The 15,056-nt window shown below is 41.7% G+C and overlaps 2 protein-coding genes across 3 annotated transcripts; both read left to right on the top strand.

The window, feature by feature from the left end:
* The first annotated feature begins 412 nt into the window (after positions 1–412).
* On the top strand, positions 413–5,142 carry LOC128752317 (ras-related protein Rab-11B-like). Its single transcript, XM_053853392.1, has 5 exons — positions 413–560; positions 1,352–1,547; positions 1,661–1,854; positions 3,054–3,134; positions 3,199–5,142. The coding sequence occupies exons 1-5, from the start codon at positions 521–523 to the stop codon at positions 3,342–3,344; spliced, it is 657 nt and encodes a 218-aa protein (XP_053709367.1). The 5' UTR covers positions 413–520; the 3' UTR covers positions 3,345–5,142.
* Positions 5,143–5,287: 145 nt separating this feature from the next.
* On the top strand, positions 5,288–14,860 carry LOC128752315 (E3 ubiquitin-protein ligase MARCHF2-like). 2 transcript variants are annotated; one of them, XM_053853389.1, is made up of 5 exons: positions 5,288–5,773; positions 10,771–11,022; positions 11,097–11,292; positions 11,409–11,618; positions 11,931–14,859. In XM_053853389.1, exons 2-5 carry the CDS (start codon positions 10,841–10,843, stop codon positions 12,087–12,089), a joined length of 747 nt encoding a protein of 248 aa, XP_053709364.1. In that variant the 5' UTR covers positions 5,288–5,773; positions 10,771–10,840; the 3' UTR covers positions 12,090–14,859. The 2 variants fall into 2 exon arrangements, with proteins under 2 accessions (XP_053709364.1, XP_053709365.1); XM_053853390.1 differs by lacking the exon at positions 5,288–5,773 and adding an exon at positions 9,786–10,619 and having other exon boundaries at positions 11,931–14,860.
* Positions 14,861–15,056: the final 196 nt, after the last annotated feature.

Raw genomic sequence — 15,056 nt, 5'->3', positions numbered from 1 at the left:
ACAACGCTCTGAAGGTACACACGATTAAAACTGCATAAAAGCAGACGCATGGATGAATAATAAAATAAAAGCCACCGTTCAAACAGGGAGACCGAAAATAGTGGACTTTTTTTTACTTTTATAGAAGCACGACTATGCTTAAAAAAAAAAGATGGGAGAAGCGTTTCAGCTGACCCAAGCAGCCTGTCAATAGACTGACAATCAAACTGGAGCCAACTTGCTCCAGTAATATAAAATAAAAAATAGTGAATTTTTATTTGAAATAGGCACGAGGCTTAGTTTTACTCACTAATGTACAAAAGACAACACTCGGCGTCAAAGTTCAACATTACGTCATTGGACGCTGACTGGGAAGACAATTGGACTCGGCTGCTGTCAATCAACCGGAGACTCATTCCAATTGGTCCGAAATCACGTTCGTTCTCTCACGTGCTCGGTCCCAGGACGTGTCTAGCACAGATTGGATTGTTGTTGTTGCTCCCAAAGTATTTTGACCGACTACTTTAATTAATCGTCAACGATGGGAACCCGCGATGACGAATACGACTATTTGTTTAAAGGTTCGTCCTGACATATGTATTTGGTTGTCGTGACGTGTGCCTCCTTGCACCGGTGTTGACAGGGGAAGCAAAATAGGCTAACGATGATGCTAACGCTAGCGCTATCTTTAGCTGAGTCCGTGGGAATCACAATAGTCGTCTTTGTAAGACTCTTTTATTCACCATGCCATGTTGTAGCTGTTTTACATTGCGATACACTACTGTCACACCTCGGTCTTGTATAATATGCTGCCAACTGAGCCGGTTACTCTAATGCTAATGGCATAGCATGTTGTTGTCCCCCACCTCAGCTATTGCGTTTACGAATACTGTACGCTGTTGAGGTTTTAGTTTTATCAGGCCAACGATAACTTTCTTATTCTCTAATATAAACGTCTGTGACTAGATCACTTCTTAATCAATATGATAACGAGCTTGGGTTTTTTTCAGTGGAAGATGTACTGCAACAAGTCCAAACGTTGTAACTCAGACTATGCTTCACTAGTGTCAGTAAAACAATTGCCGCAGTAAGACAAATTTGAAATAACCCCAATCACACTGTGAAGTATAGGTTATATGTATATACGTGGCTCTCGAGTCTGACACTGTAATGAAAACTGTGGAGGAAAGGTCGCATCATTCCATAAAAGTGTCACCAAAAGAAACCGCTCAAGGAAGTGCAGTTTTGTGTCTACCACCGTCCTTTTGGCCTTTGAAATCGTTTTTGCCTCATTGACAATAAACAAATTGCAGCTGGAGTAGTTAGGATCTGTCTAACATTGGTTTGTGTGCTGTTTGTCTTTTGACTGTAGTTGTTCTCATTGGAGACTCAGGAGTTGGAAAGAGTAACCTGTTGTCGCGCTTCACAAGGAATGAGTTTAACTTGGAGAGTAAAAGCACCATCGGGGTGGAGTTTGCCACCCGCAGCATCCAGGTGGACGGGAAGACCATCAAGGCTCAGATCTGGGACACTGCTGGGCAGGAGCGCTACAGAGCCATCACCTCTGCGTGAGTAAAAAAAAAAAAAAAAAAAAAAAATATATATATATATATATATATATATATATATATATATATAAATGAATATAAGTGTCTTAACTTTTTTCTTAACATTTGATCAGATATTACCGGGGTGCAGTTGGAGCTCTTCTGGTTTATGACATCGCTAAGCATTTAACATATGAGAACGTGGAGCGCTGGCTGAAGGAGCTGAGGGATCACGCCGACAACAACATTGTCATCATGCTGGTGGGGAATAAGAGTGATCTCCGTCACCTCCGAGCTGTGCCCACCGACGAAGCCAAGGCCTTCTCAGGTAACCTTTTTCACCTCTTTTACAGTCGGATAGTACAGATGTATATGGTGTCTGAGAACTGATACTTGTGGTTTTCAACCAGTATGTTGTTCTTCATCTTTATGGTGTTTGGCGCTCACACATTAACTTGCCTATTCCTTGCCTATTTGACACTAGCATTCAACCAAGCCAATGGCAGTGTGCTTGACTGAACTGATTATATATATATATATATATATATATATATATATATATATATAATCAGTTATTTGAACATTCCTCAGTATGTTTTTCTTGTCTATGGTTGACAGTTAGTTTCACAGCAGTACAAACACAAATTTGACAAAATTGTCATAAAATGACCAGACACTGCTGTAAAGTGGTATTGGTTTTGTTGTATCGGTGGCCATTATAAAAAGTACTCAAGTCCAGTATCGAACCAATATCCATATCGATGCATCCCCAACAAAATGTAATTCATTTGTATTCTCTATTTCAATGGTCTGTGGCATTGTAGCATACAAAAAAAGAAAACGTTAGAGAGCCGCCTGGAGGTTATGTGCAGCAGCAAAATAGATTTGGTTTCTGAAACTCCTTGTTTCTGAAGACTTCAGTTTAAAGAACTTTTTATCGTTTGTGTTGTCACCATAGTAATTGGTTGCCCAAATCTTTTTGTTTCAGCTAGTTTTGAATTGGACGTAATATGTTGCTGCTTCTACTTCCACTTCAGTGTGCTGTCGTTATGAAGTCGCAGTGTGTAGCAGTAAAAATGGCCATTAAATGGGAGCGGCTATATGAGCGAAGACACGTGTGTCAACAGATGGGCTGTCGCTCTTGATCAGGGAAATTATCCATAATTCCTGTTTGGGGTCTGTGGTTGATGCTAAACGTGTTTCTGCCTGCAATGTTGTTGTCATAGTTCTTTAATGTCCTATACAATATTTTCGTCCATACTGCTGCCGTCTATAGAGTTGCAGTCCTTTCACCACCACCACTTTTGCCAACAAAGTTGAAATGGTGTTAAAATGTACTAGCTCATGTTGTCAAAATGTCCAACAAGAGTTCGTGTCCACAAAATTATGTGTGGCCACAAGAATGATTCAGAAGCCGTTTTTTATTTTAATACTGATATTGGTTTTATCCAGAGTCATTAAGAGTTCCTTAAATAGTAGGAGTTGATTCATGTCTTGTGGTCTGATTTGTTTTTCCCTGTCTTGTAGAGAAAAATGCTCTGTCATTTATTGAAACCTCTGCGCTGGACTCCACTAATGTTGAAGAAGCCTTTAAGAACATTCTCACAGGTACTATAAAATGCCACTGATCATAGTGTTCTGTTTCACTATATTTAATTTTTATTTTTCACAGAAATTTACCGCATTGTGTCTCAAAAGCAAATATCGGACAGATCTGGACATGATGATTCTCCAGGCAACAATGTGGTAGATATCAGTGTGCCCCCAACTATGGATGGGCAGCGGGGCAACAAACTTCCTTGTTGCCAAAACCTGTAATGCTTCATTTCCCCCCTTTACTTTTAGTTTCTACCTGCAAGTCCTCTTTATTTGTGGTTGCTGTCCTGTCAACATTTTACTCTCATGGCTACAGATTGTTTGGCTCAGAATCTGTTCACGCCTGGTTTTAGGAAGCAGTTTTGATCAGGTCACAAGCTGCAAATAGAAATCTGAAGATGTCACAGCTTAAGATGCAACTATATTCACACACTGGACTCTGCATTTGACGTGTGAAGGACTGCTCTCAGAAAAAGTAGATTTCTTGAATGCTGCTTCAAATGCCATTTGATACCTCTGCTTTCAATATTACAGTCATATTTGGGGCACGGATTACTCCTATTCCTTCATCGTGCCTGTGCTGCATTTCATGTTTTCTTGCACTCTTGGTCACAGATATCAAAGAATCCTCTGCATCACACCCTGCTTCTCAGGTTGTTTTTGAAATGAACAATTGAATGTTTAAAACCACAAGACTTCATAATCACATTTACTCATACAAAGTGGGACTAATAGGGAAATCTAATCTGATGTAAAGGTAACATCCTTGTTTAATAGCTTTCATTTGAGCTGTGACTTTGACTCCTGTAAAGTGTACAGGAGCTAGTTCTGGCACAGTCCTTGGGATCCACCATAATAAAGCCACAAATCTAACAGAGTCGCCCAAGCACAACGCAGGCGGCAATAAACTGATTGATGACTAAATGTTGGTGCGATCCTGACACTAAAAGCATGTAACAATCCTTATCTCACCTGTGAACTGATCATCAAACCTGCGGTGGATCTGGTGTGAACAGTCTTTTCATGCTTTTTTTCAACATTCCTCTTCCTGATTTTTTCTTTGCTTCTCTGTCCCTGGGCTTTGCCATTTGTTTTGTTGCTAAAACATGTTATGGCACAAATCAGGAGGTTTTGCTATGACAGTGTGATTCTTTTAACTCTACTCTAATAAACTGTCCTATACTGTACGTCTTATTGACCCACTCCTAGTCAGTGGGGTGGTGAGGGATCTGCAAGCGTCTTGAGCTCTCAACCATGTTGGCTCTCGGAGCAGGTGGGGAGGGGAAAACATTTGCAGTGTCAGTGTGGTCTCTGGAGTTTCTAGTTGCCTATCTCACTGTTGACTTTTTTTTCCCTTGGACACCTGCTACTTGACATGAGCTGGAAGTAAACTAGCTGTGACTGTCTGACCTAATAAGGGCAAGCAGGAACCCAACAAAGTTTTTTTATTATTATTATTTTTGTGTGTTAATCTTTGTGCACAGAATTACCAAAGGATGCAATCATTATCTGTTGTAAGTTCTCTTCTTCATGTGTGTCCAAGGCTGAGCAACATTGCTGTATTTGGCCAAACCCATCTGGGCCTTCTGCGAATGTGTAATGCTATGTACCAAAATAATGTTATAAATTGTGGTGACTGAATTATTGTTTGCTCAATGATGGCATCAGCCTCGAACAAGCCTCGCACACACTTCCTCCCCGGGGTCGGCAGGCTGACGCTAAATGGAAAGCCTTTGTACTTTTGCACTTCCAATCATTTCAATGCAACACATCACATGGTTTTATCCATCCGCATGTTGAAGACATTTTCCTCTAAATTGTAATGAAGACTGTTGGTCAGGGTCATTTCAACGTGTTCCTGTTAAAGAGGATCAACAGATGGAACCTGAGAATGTTTTGAATGGAAAATGAAGCTACTAAAAACACAAACTCATGTCACGAGTGATACATCGTCTGTCCGTGTTACTATGGCTCAGTGGAAATTCAACTCTCAAGCATCAATAAATGAATGACTCAAGCAGACATGTTGTCGTGTCAGTGAATTTGATGGCAGATCAGCGGGATTACAGCTTCCTTTTCTTTGTCTGTGACTGGTCCACTATACAAATGTGGAGTGAGATTTCCATACTTGCTGCTTTCCTGACAGACTACAGAAACTGACTTTCTGGCTCCAAGAAGACGGACCTGGTGTGAGAGACATTGTGACACAGGACCGAATGTTTACCTCACTCCGTTCTGCTGTTCCTCCATCATGTGTTGCTGGTTTAGGGAAAAGTAAGAGCCATTTAATGAGTAGAATTGTCGTTTTTGCTTTTGTGTTATTTGTTACTACAGCACGTCCCAGTAGTACATTTAATCATATTGTAAATTGAGGGGGCGTAAAGTGTATAGCGATAATAACCCAGGGCCTGGATGAAAGAGTGTGTTGGCTCCTCCTTCGTGACGAGCTGCTGTCTGCTCTGGTGTTTGGAGTTTGCTGTCCAGCCAGCCGCCGACCAGACTGTTCCCTCACGGATCCGCGGTGGCCTCCGCGTCTTCCACTGACAGCTCGTACCCAACACGGCGCGTCTTCAAGCATTAAACTAAACCCCAGAAAACATGTTGAGTCGGTGACGTCCAAGTTGGAGGCTGTTGAGGAAGAAGAGAACGAGGTGAGTCATTTGTTTTCGTCTTGTCTGGAGCGCTGGTAGCGGCAGCTTTTGACAGCTAGCGGCTAAGCTAAGGCTGCTCTCGTCTGGTGGCCGCTGGACAATGAAGCTGGACACTCCGTAGTTGCTTGCGTCCACTCGAGTGTCATTTTCATGTTCTGTCTAGTAAATGTGATCGGTATATGACGCATGTAGCATGTTGTTAACTTTGTCCTTCGAAATGACGCCGAGGGAGAGAGAATGCTCGACAAATGCTCCTGGTTCAGACGTCCGCTGTGAAGTTCAAGTCGATAACAAGTTCAACTCTTCTTCGTGCATACAAGCCGCTCAACATTAAATATAGAATTAAATATATGTACAGTGTGCGATGTACTGGAAAACGGCCGCCAAAGTTCAATGGACTGAAGCGCACAATTGACAACAAAAGAAGACCTTGACTTTGGTGTTGCCGATGCACGTTCGTAATGTTTAGCCGAAGATGGTTTCGCTCTCAGTTACAATTAAAACGTGTGTATGAGTGAATTGTTTCTACATGCTTCTCTGTCCTGTTGTAGCTCAGTTTGGAAGTAAAGTGTAAGATTAAATGTGTGTAAACGTGACGCCAGCTTGTGACTGATAAATGTCTCAAATGTTGTACTGTATGTTCAAACCGAGCTACAACCGTTTTTTGTTCCTTTCCAGTTACAATCCAAACTCTATAGGGATAAAGCCTAGTCGTTATAGCCACATTGTTTTCTATGCCTTTAACAGATGTTGATGACTACTAACAGTGTGGCCATGTGAGTTTTTTATATGATAAAATTAATTATTTTTGCGTTTAACAACCTTATTTCACTGCATTTTTTCCCTTTCCACAAATATTTAAATTGGATATTGAAACATAAACGGAAATACATTATGTACAGTAATGTGAGTCTGAGTAAGGAAGATTCAAAATGTATCTTTTCTATCATATTTATGCATAGACAAGTCTCAAAACAGTGAGCACACTATATGCAACAAAATGAAAAATTGCCTCAATTTAAAGGTACAATGAGTCATTTACTCATTTACTTTCATGATATAGTATGGTAATAAATGTTAGAGAAGTTAGTTAAACAGGGTTGTTGCATCACCCAAGTCATTAATTTTATGACACTTATTCTTGTGACACTAGTCCAAATCTTTCAGTAGCTGAACCATCCATGTCAGCAAATGCTGTCTTAAAAAAGGAACCATACATTGTAGGGGACTCGGTCAACGTACATGTCTGACCACAATTAATTGTATTAAAGATGGTGCTCGATCACTGAATCTGGTCTTATATTAATCAGGGAACATACATAACTTTGCTTTCTTGGAAGAAGCACACTTAAAAATGTATGTTTCATTTTTGCAACTTCCTCAAAAGAACGTCAGAGGCCACTACTCACAGAACAAAACAGAAAAAGCTCTGGCTTACAGCTGCGATGTCAACAAGTTCATATGAAGAAACAAAACAAGGCGGCATTTCCTTATAATCTAATTTTGTTGACATATCAATGAGGAAAATGAAAATCCGATCTAATCTTGGTCAGGGATTGTACTTCCTAATCCTAATTCAGAGGCAGATTTACAAATCAAATTATCAACGTTGTAGTTCTCGCCGTGCTAGTTTGCAGGGCCTGTCAAAGACAAAAACAGAATGACAGGCCCAAGCATAGATGAGAGAGTGTTTTCACTGACAACTCCTGTTTGGTTGATGAATAACGCCGGCCCCTGAACGGACCTATAAATTCATGTTGATGATTCAGATCCACAAGTTCAGCCTCATTTGCCCCCACAAGTGGGTTAAATCAACAGCGAAGGCCACGGCTCGGCCCTGACTTTGTAACATCTAACTTCAGACCTAGTTTATTGAAATTTTTCCATGGATGTTTCTCAAGAATTACTGAAAACATTGTGAGACTTCTTTCACTTTCAATGCCCAAACTTGTGTGCAGCAGGGTAACCAAATATTTGACCTGTGGAGGAGGTGGATGTTCTGTCTAAAATATATTCATTATAGTAATATTTGTAATATGTTCCGTTTTGATTTCAATTTTTGAGTTTGTTTTTTTCCCCTGTACTTAACTAGTGTATTTATTCATGTTATTACATTTTTTTTCTTTGCTTCTATTGACATATTTGCTTACAAGTGACATTTTTCTTCTGCTTGAAGTAACAATAACATTTCCTTTATCCCATTTTATCAACTTCTCCACTAGGTTTGTTAAGTTTTCTGGTGATGTGGTTTGGGGAAGGTGGTGTTGTCTTGAATACTGTGTTCTCTCCAAAATGGTTTATTTTTTTTAAACAAAAATGATCATGCTTATCGTGCATCAAACAGAATGTTGAACAGCTTTTCAGTCACCGAGTTTAAGACTTGACCAAGGTGTTTCAATTTAACCACAACTTGTAATTTACTATGTTGTTCTCTGTTGCCTTGTACTACTGTAGGTTCAGGGTGCTAAATAAGTGTTGAGGTGATTTTATTTTGACGCATTGTTTTTTTTCTTCTTAATCACTGATTAAACCTGTGCATTCTAGTGTTATTACTAGAAGTGGGAATCAAAACCCCTGTTACTAAAGAGAGGAGTCTCCAGACCATCTGCTGTTTAGGCCTCTTTCATAAAAACAACAACAGTGCTCTTAAATCCTGGGGATTATTCAGGGGTATGTGCTGTACATGTTTATATGTCCATTGTTCAATCGTCTACGAGACGACATGTCAGGATGATACTTGACCTCACCTGCCTGGATGTGCAATAGGAAAGCATTTCAACCATGGATTGGTTTGTGACAGAATACCAATGTCTGCTCGGCTGTTATCATTGGTTGGGTTATCTCAGGGCAGACAGCTGTTTATCAGCCTGCTGCACTTCACACCAAACATCACACACTGTCACTGACAGCTTAGCAGCTGCTTCACACAGTCACTCGCGCTTTGTTCTGATGTCGTTACAATCCATACTGCAGCTGCACAGATGAAGGCTTGAGTGAGTTTGCTTATTCACACTTGTGTCATCCACCACTCTTTCGGTCACATCCGTCATTTCCTCAGTACTTATAATGGTACTGCCATCCATTACCCAAGTGGTAGTAACCCTTCAGTTTTGATCACTACGGAAGGACATTCAGGACAAGACAGCCAACCTCTGAAAAAGTGCTTTCATGTCAGTCCTTTTTAAAACCTCCAGCTTCAACATTCCAATAATTGAAATTTGTGAAACCCTTAAACTCCAGCTTTTTAATTCAATTCACTGTTCATTTAGCCGACCCTCACTCCCCCAGCACTCATTTCACAGTAGAATAATTTGCTTTTTGCATTCTATATAACAAATAAAAATCCCTGAAACTAGCAATCAAAAATTTAGTTTTGTTTTTTTCCGAACAGAAGGATTGTCTTTATAAATTACTCAGAACATGTGCACCATGATCAAACTTCAGCAAATGAACTGTGTGGAAAGCTGGCGATGGTGTAAACATTTTTCCATTGACCTGCTGGCCCACGATGCACTGTTTTGTTATTTTTCCTTCTTCATGGCGTCGCTCTCTCATTTCTACAACTGACAGTTGAAGAGTTCCTCAAAATCCTCATGGATCAATCTTGAAAAAAGTCTAGTCTAATAATTGGCAAATCAAGTAGTCGCCGACAGCTTTATGCATTGACATATTGTGATGTCATTGGAGTGTTTTCCATGCATGTGCGAGCATCATCCGCAGTAAGAGGAGAGACACTTGGACCTTTACGCTGTGACCCCCAAAACGTTGAAAGTATGAGAACATTTCACAAAGGACTGTAGAGATTGATCTTTCCGGGCCTCCTCTCCAGACTGGGTCCCCAACTGGGGGTCCAGTTCTGCTTTCCCAGCACTAATCTGTTTGTTTTATGCTTGAATATACTATATTCAAGCATAAAATATTCCAAATTAGTTCCTCTAAATTCCCATCAAATCATTATTCCCTTGGAAAGTTTTTGATATGGACTATTTCCAAAATTCCCAAATTTAACTTCCGATGGAAATGTACCAGACATTGTCTGCCGCATGGCAATAAACATACCTTTCAAATCATATTTTCAGTTATTAAAATGTAAAGTTTCAAAATAACATTTAAGTCAATATAACAATTTACCTCTGCATTTTTTTCTCTTTTTTTTTTTAATTCTTATTTACAACTCAACAATCAGACTTGTCACCATGTATGTCAACCTGCACATGCACCGACTATTCATCAAAATATTTGTCTTCTGCAGCCCTAGCGCATGTGAGTGAGGCATACGAACATGACATTTTGGGGAGATCAATTACTGAAAGTGTAGAACAGAACTGGAGGTTGTTAAGAGACACATTCCTGAAACTTTTTTTTATTTTTATTTACAGCCTTTTATGTTGCTGGACTTAGAAGCCCAGGACATGAAACAGCAGTTATTTCCTACCATGGTTACATCACACTATTTTCAAAGGATCAAAGCAGCCATATGATTCAAAAGTGAAGGCCCAATGACCATGCTGGATGTTTCAGTACCAGCCCCACGACTGTTGCTGTATGACCGCGCTGTTTTAGTTATGCAGTGCCACTAGCTAGTCTGATGTTAAGATTACATTTTCTGGTCTCTGACGTTTGTCCCACCAGGGTTTTTCATTTCAACATTCTCCATCGTAGCATAATCTGCTGTTTCTTCAACACTGATTTTTACTGAATCAAAGTGGTGTCACATTGGTCATGTGACTGCCAAGCCTGATTTTAGTGGGTCATGTCTTGTAGTCTGTGGCTGTGTTCCTCTGTTTAGAACGGTCTTCTTCCATGGACTCCAGTGTCCCTGGCTCCAATAGCGTGGAAAACACTGGTATTTCCTTCCTGTGATCCTTTTCCTTTGTCTCGTGCACAAATGACACTGCCATTTACAGACCTGAGTTTTGTCCGTTCTTCACATTCTTCGCTGTGAAGCGAAACATGCAGCTAACAGCAGTGCTCTTTTGTTTGGTTTTATTTTACAGAAAACGCATCACTTCCTCAGCCCACTTCTAAGCCCGAGGTCTCTCCTGCCACTGGGTAGTTAGTGTCGTCATGACGACTGGGGGGTGCTGCCATCTCCCTGGCTCGCTGTGCGACTGTACCAGCAGTCCAGACGTTTGGAAGGCCGTGGAGGAAGGTGGCAGCGCGGGGTTGCAGGCGCTCTACGTCACTCAGGTCACAGCCTTAGACGGATGTCTGTTGTCCTCGGTGCTCAAACCCATGACTGCACAGAGGTCAGTAGCAGGTGCCGTGGCTGTACATAAAAAAGCATCTTGTGCCGATTTGCCAAACCGCTTTTGTGTTTCAGTGATGGGCCCATCTGTCGTATTTGCCATGAAGGTGCCAGCGTAGAGGACCTCCTGTCTCCCTGTGACTGCACTGGCACCCTGGGCACCGTGCACAAGAGTTGCTTAGAGAAGTGGCTGTCATCCTCCAACACCAGCTTCTGCGAGCTCTGCCACAGGGAGTTCATCATCGAGCGACGGCCGAGACCCCTGACTGAGGTAATGAAGGTCCGCCCCCTGTGACCTGCTGTTCAACACTTGCGACACCTATTTGCATTTCTATTTCCTCCGGTGAGGTTGGAGCTGGCTAGTGAGTTTTCTTTTCGTCCTCTCAGTGGCTGCGTGATCCTGGACCCCGCAACGAAAAGAGGACCCTCTTCTGTGATATGGTGTGTTTTCTGTTCATCACTCCACTTGCAGCCATCTCAGGCTGGCTCTGCCTAAAGGGGGCGCAGGACCATCTCCAGCTGGGGAGCTGGCTGCAAGCAGTGGGCCTCATTGGTCTCACCATCGCCCTCTTTACCATCTACGTCCTCTGGACTCTGGTAACTATTCACTTCCTGCTTTTGATGCAACTGTTTCATGATAATAAATAGTTTTTAGTTTCCAACATGTTAGTTAACTACTTACATGGTGAATAATACTTAATGTTCGCTGAAGAAGAGCAGACATGGGATTTCGACAGCCCGATACAGATCGGAGCACAGAAAAAGATGGGTACTTTTTTTTAACTTTTGGATCAATATTGCAAGTTGTTACCCAGCGGATGTTCTGTAACTTGTCACCTTAGTGATAAGCTGGCGTCATGAGAGACCTCCACGGTGGCTGGACTAACCCTGGTCTTCTCCCTTGTGCAGGTCTCCTTCCGCTACCACTGCCAGCTGTACACTGAGTGGAGACGGACCAACCAGAGAGTCCAGCTGCTCATTCCAGAGGACAAGGAGTCAAGCTCCGTCCAGAATTCCTTGCTGTTCACCAAACAGACCAAGAAATTGGCCAGTGAGAGTGTCGTATGAGCTCAGACGGAAGGACCAGTGACTCATGTCCAATCACCTGTGGAGGCCTACTCTGAGACATGTCTTAAAGGCAGCAGCACTTGACCCCAACAGGATTCGTATGTTGAGTTTTGAGCTTGGGCTCTGAAACGCTGGTCAGTGACGGATCATGAAAAGGTCAGCAGGATGACACTCTGACCACCAGAGACAACCTTAGTTTGTTTGCCCACCGCCTGTCTGAGGTGGGGGAGTTGAACCGACGACCGAAGCATTTCTCTTGTCCCGTCCTGACTGTGAAATTACCTCGATGAGGATCAAGTGTCTACACCACGCAGGATCCTGGTGTGCTGCCGTGTGGCTCTTCACTTGTAAACTGCTCCACAGAGACAGAAAACTCATCACCAGCAGCCATTCACGCAGTCAGGGAAGCCACTGTTGGGTGAAGCCACTTACCCTGCGTCTGTGTTGTGTTAAGTCAGAGTCGAGAAACGGCACGTCAGAGTTAAGTGCCTTTGTTTTAGGCTGATCCTTGAAGAAGGCGGCATGTGAGTCATTTTCACTTTATCTAATGACGCGTAGTGCAACGCGGTTGCAAACCTCTTCCTGGGACTGAGTCTTAAGTCGAGTCTGTGCTCTGTAAATCTATCCCTCAACATCCTTGGATCATAGGAGTGAGCGAGACATCATCATTCTTGGGAGCAGACAGACCATCTAACTACTCTATGCTGGTCCAAAACATATCGACTTCTTAAGTTTGGACCCACTGTCTGTCCACTGAGCTACTATCATCTAAATTTAACATGAAGTTGGTGGTTTTTACAGCCATTCCATTGTTTAAAAACATGATGTGTCGCCACATTGATTTAATTTTAGGGAAAAGAAAACATGTTTTTATTGATAAATATGTTGTGTGACACCAACAGTAGTGGACCGATAGTGGATATTGAAATCTTTCATGTGGTAATAGTATTGCTAAAAAGAACAGTCAGGCCTTCCAAGAATTAATGGAACAGCAGAATGTGACATTTGGAGGTGCTTTTCACCCTCTTTCGTCTTCTTACGCGTCAACTCCCAATCTGCTTGTTTTCGTCGTCAAAATGTATCTCAGCGCTTATCTAACCACTAAATATATTTTTATGTTATCTAAACATTTGGTATTTACATGGCGAATGCCAACTTGTTTCTTGGTTCTTCAGACGAGCACTTAAATCTGAACTACTCCCTTTCAGACGGACCTCAATGATTCGGCACGTGAAATTTTACTGCGAAGAAAATGTTTCTTGTTCAAGTCAAGCGTGGATTTGTTAGTTGGGAGTCGATCGGTGAGATGTGCAGGGGCCAAAATCTGCAAGAGAGATGCACAAGTTTGAATCACAAAGTTGTATTTCATTTCATCTTGTGTGTGTGTGTGTGTGTGTGCGCATGTTTGTCTCCTGAGATGATTCGTCTTGACGGAACATTTTTGACTGAAGCTGGCGCCGTCACGTGACATAAAATGTTGTTCATCCTTGTGTTTGTTTGTGGCATTAACATCTGCTGCTCACCAACATGTGTTTTTGTGCTGCCGGTAATCACTTGTTAGTGTTTTTAACTGATGGGAAGACGGATTATCGCCTGATCTGATCTGCAGGCGAATCATTGGCTCCTCCCTGTGTTTGTCAGGATGGAAGCTTTAACTCCTCAAGTATATTTGCTTCTTTGGAAGCTGTGACCTCTGAAATAAATGTCTGGCTTGTGAAGCCACTGAGCTCCAAAGAAAATAATCAAAACGCCGCTCAGACTGTTGGAAACCTTAAAGGGACTTTAATCATCGCTCTGTTTGAAATCGCTCTGTTACACGTTTTATTTCCTCAGCAGTGACTCAAATACAATCATACAGTTGTTTTATTTGCACAGCAAATAAAAGAATTCGATCATTCTGGTGTCTGTGATCATTTGGGTCACATGCTTATGAATGGAATTCTCCCACAGTATAGATCCAGTGGTGTGTTATAGTGGCGTTGCCATGATCCTCTTACGCCGTCATCACTGTAAGTCTGGACCCAATAATCCTGATGATAAACAAGAGCTGACACATTTAGGAGGGTTCAGGGTATTTACATATTTAAATGCTCCGACTTGACGCCATTTGAAAACATAAATGATCACAAACATGTTTCTGAGCCGACTCATGAGGATGGCTTCCTCAGAAAATCACCGTTGAGCATACAGTGCTTGCTCAAGCAGCGTTCCTATGCAGTGTTGTGGCTCAAGGGTGTTCAGTTTGGACTGGCGGGCCAAAGTGTGTTGTTCTGGTGCATGCTGTCACTGTTGCCAGCCCAGTTCCATTGTCTCTTTAACAGGAAGGAAGTAGTTTACTGCTCTGTCATTAGTTTTTTTTCTCAAGGAAAAATCTTTAAAAATTAAAAATAAAAATAGATGCCATGCCATTTTAGGTTTTAAATAGTTGAATTAGATTGAATATATGAATGTTTAATGATGCATGTAGTTTACAGAGGAGAGAATTACAAATATACAAAATATGGCTTTGACTTCAAAGTCCATTTGTGAGCAAGTCTGGAGCGATGTGGTGTGAAGAAATGCCCGGTTCAAACGGCTATCTCTGCCCACAGATTTCCTCTCATGGTCATATATCTCCATTGCAGGGCTCAACAGGCCCAAAACAAAAAAATGTTCAGTTGGCAGGGCTACTGTGTATCTGTCCACAGAGCTGTGGCATCGTCATAGTTCGGGCAATCGTATGAATTGTGTCAGGAAATTACATTTTGAATTGTATATTGCAATATACTGTATGTTAAGGCGCCACCTGTAAACGGAAATAACGAAGCAGAAATTCTGATCTGACTGAGGGAACTGTCTTCACGTCTTCATCTGACAGTTTCGCTCTCCTGAACTCCAACATTTAAAAAAAAAAAAAAAAAAACAATGTAAATTCGCAACAAGCGACATTTGGTAGCGCATTTATTTAAAAATGGCCCGCAGCGCAGT

Source organism: Synchiropus splendidus, chromosome 1 (assembly GCF_027744825.2).
Source record: "Synchiropus splendidus isolate RoL2022-P1 chromosome 1, RoL_Sspl_1.0, whole genome shotgun sequence".
Taxonomy (NCBI): Eukaryota; Metazoa; Chordata; class Actinopteri; order Syngnathiformes; family Callionymidae; genus Synchiropus; species Synchiropus splendidus.
The sequence above is the reverse complement of the archived record's forward strand: the minus strand, read 5'-3'. Positions and strand labels throughout refer to the sequence as shown.

What these genes read in the sequence shown, in the direction of transcription:
- LOC128752317 (XM_053853392.1), top strand. Translation starts at nt 521, where the DNA reads ATGGGAACCCGCGATGACGAATACGACTATTTGTTTAAAG. An exon ending in ATACGACTATTTGTTTAAAG is followed by an intron (nt 561 to 1,351) that starts GTTCGTCCTGAC and finishes TTTTGACTGTAG; the next exon opens with TTGTTCTCATTGGAGACTCA. An exon ending in TACAGAGCCATCACCTCTGC is followed by an intron (nt 1,548 to 1,660) that starts GTGAGTAAAAAA and finishes ACATTTGATCAG; the next exon opens with ATATTACCGGGGTGCAGTTG.
- LOC128752315 (XM_053853390.1), top strand. Translation starts at nt 10,841, where the DNA reads ATGACGACTGGGGGGTGCTGCCATCTCCCTGGCTCGCTGTGCGACTGT. An exon ending in AAACCCATGACTGCACAGAG is followed by an intron (nt 11,023 to 11,096) that starts GTCAGTAGCAGG and finishes TTTGTGTTTCAG; the next exon opens with TGATGGGCCCATCTGTCGTA. An exon ending in GGCCGAGACCCCTGACTGAG is followed by an intron (nt 11,293 to 11,408) that starts GTAATGAAGGTC and finishes TCGTCCTCTCAG; the next exon opens with TGGCTGCGTGATCCTGGACC.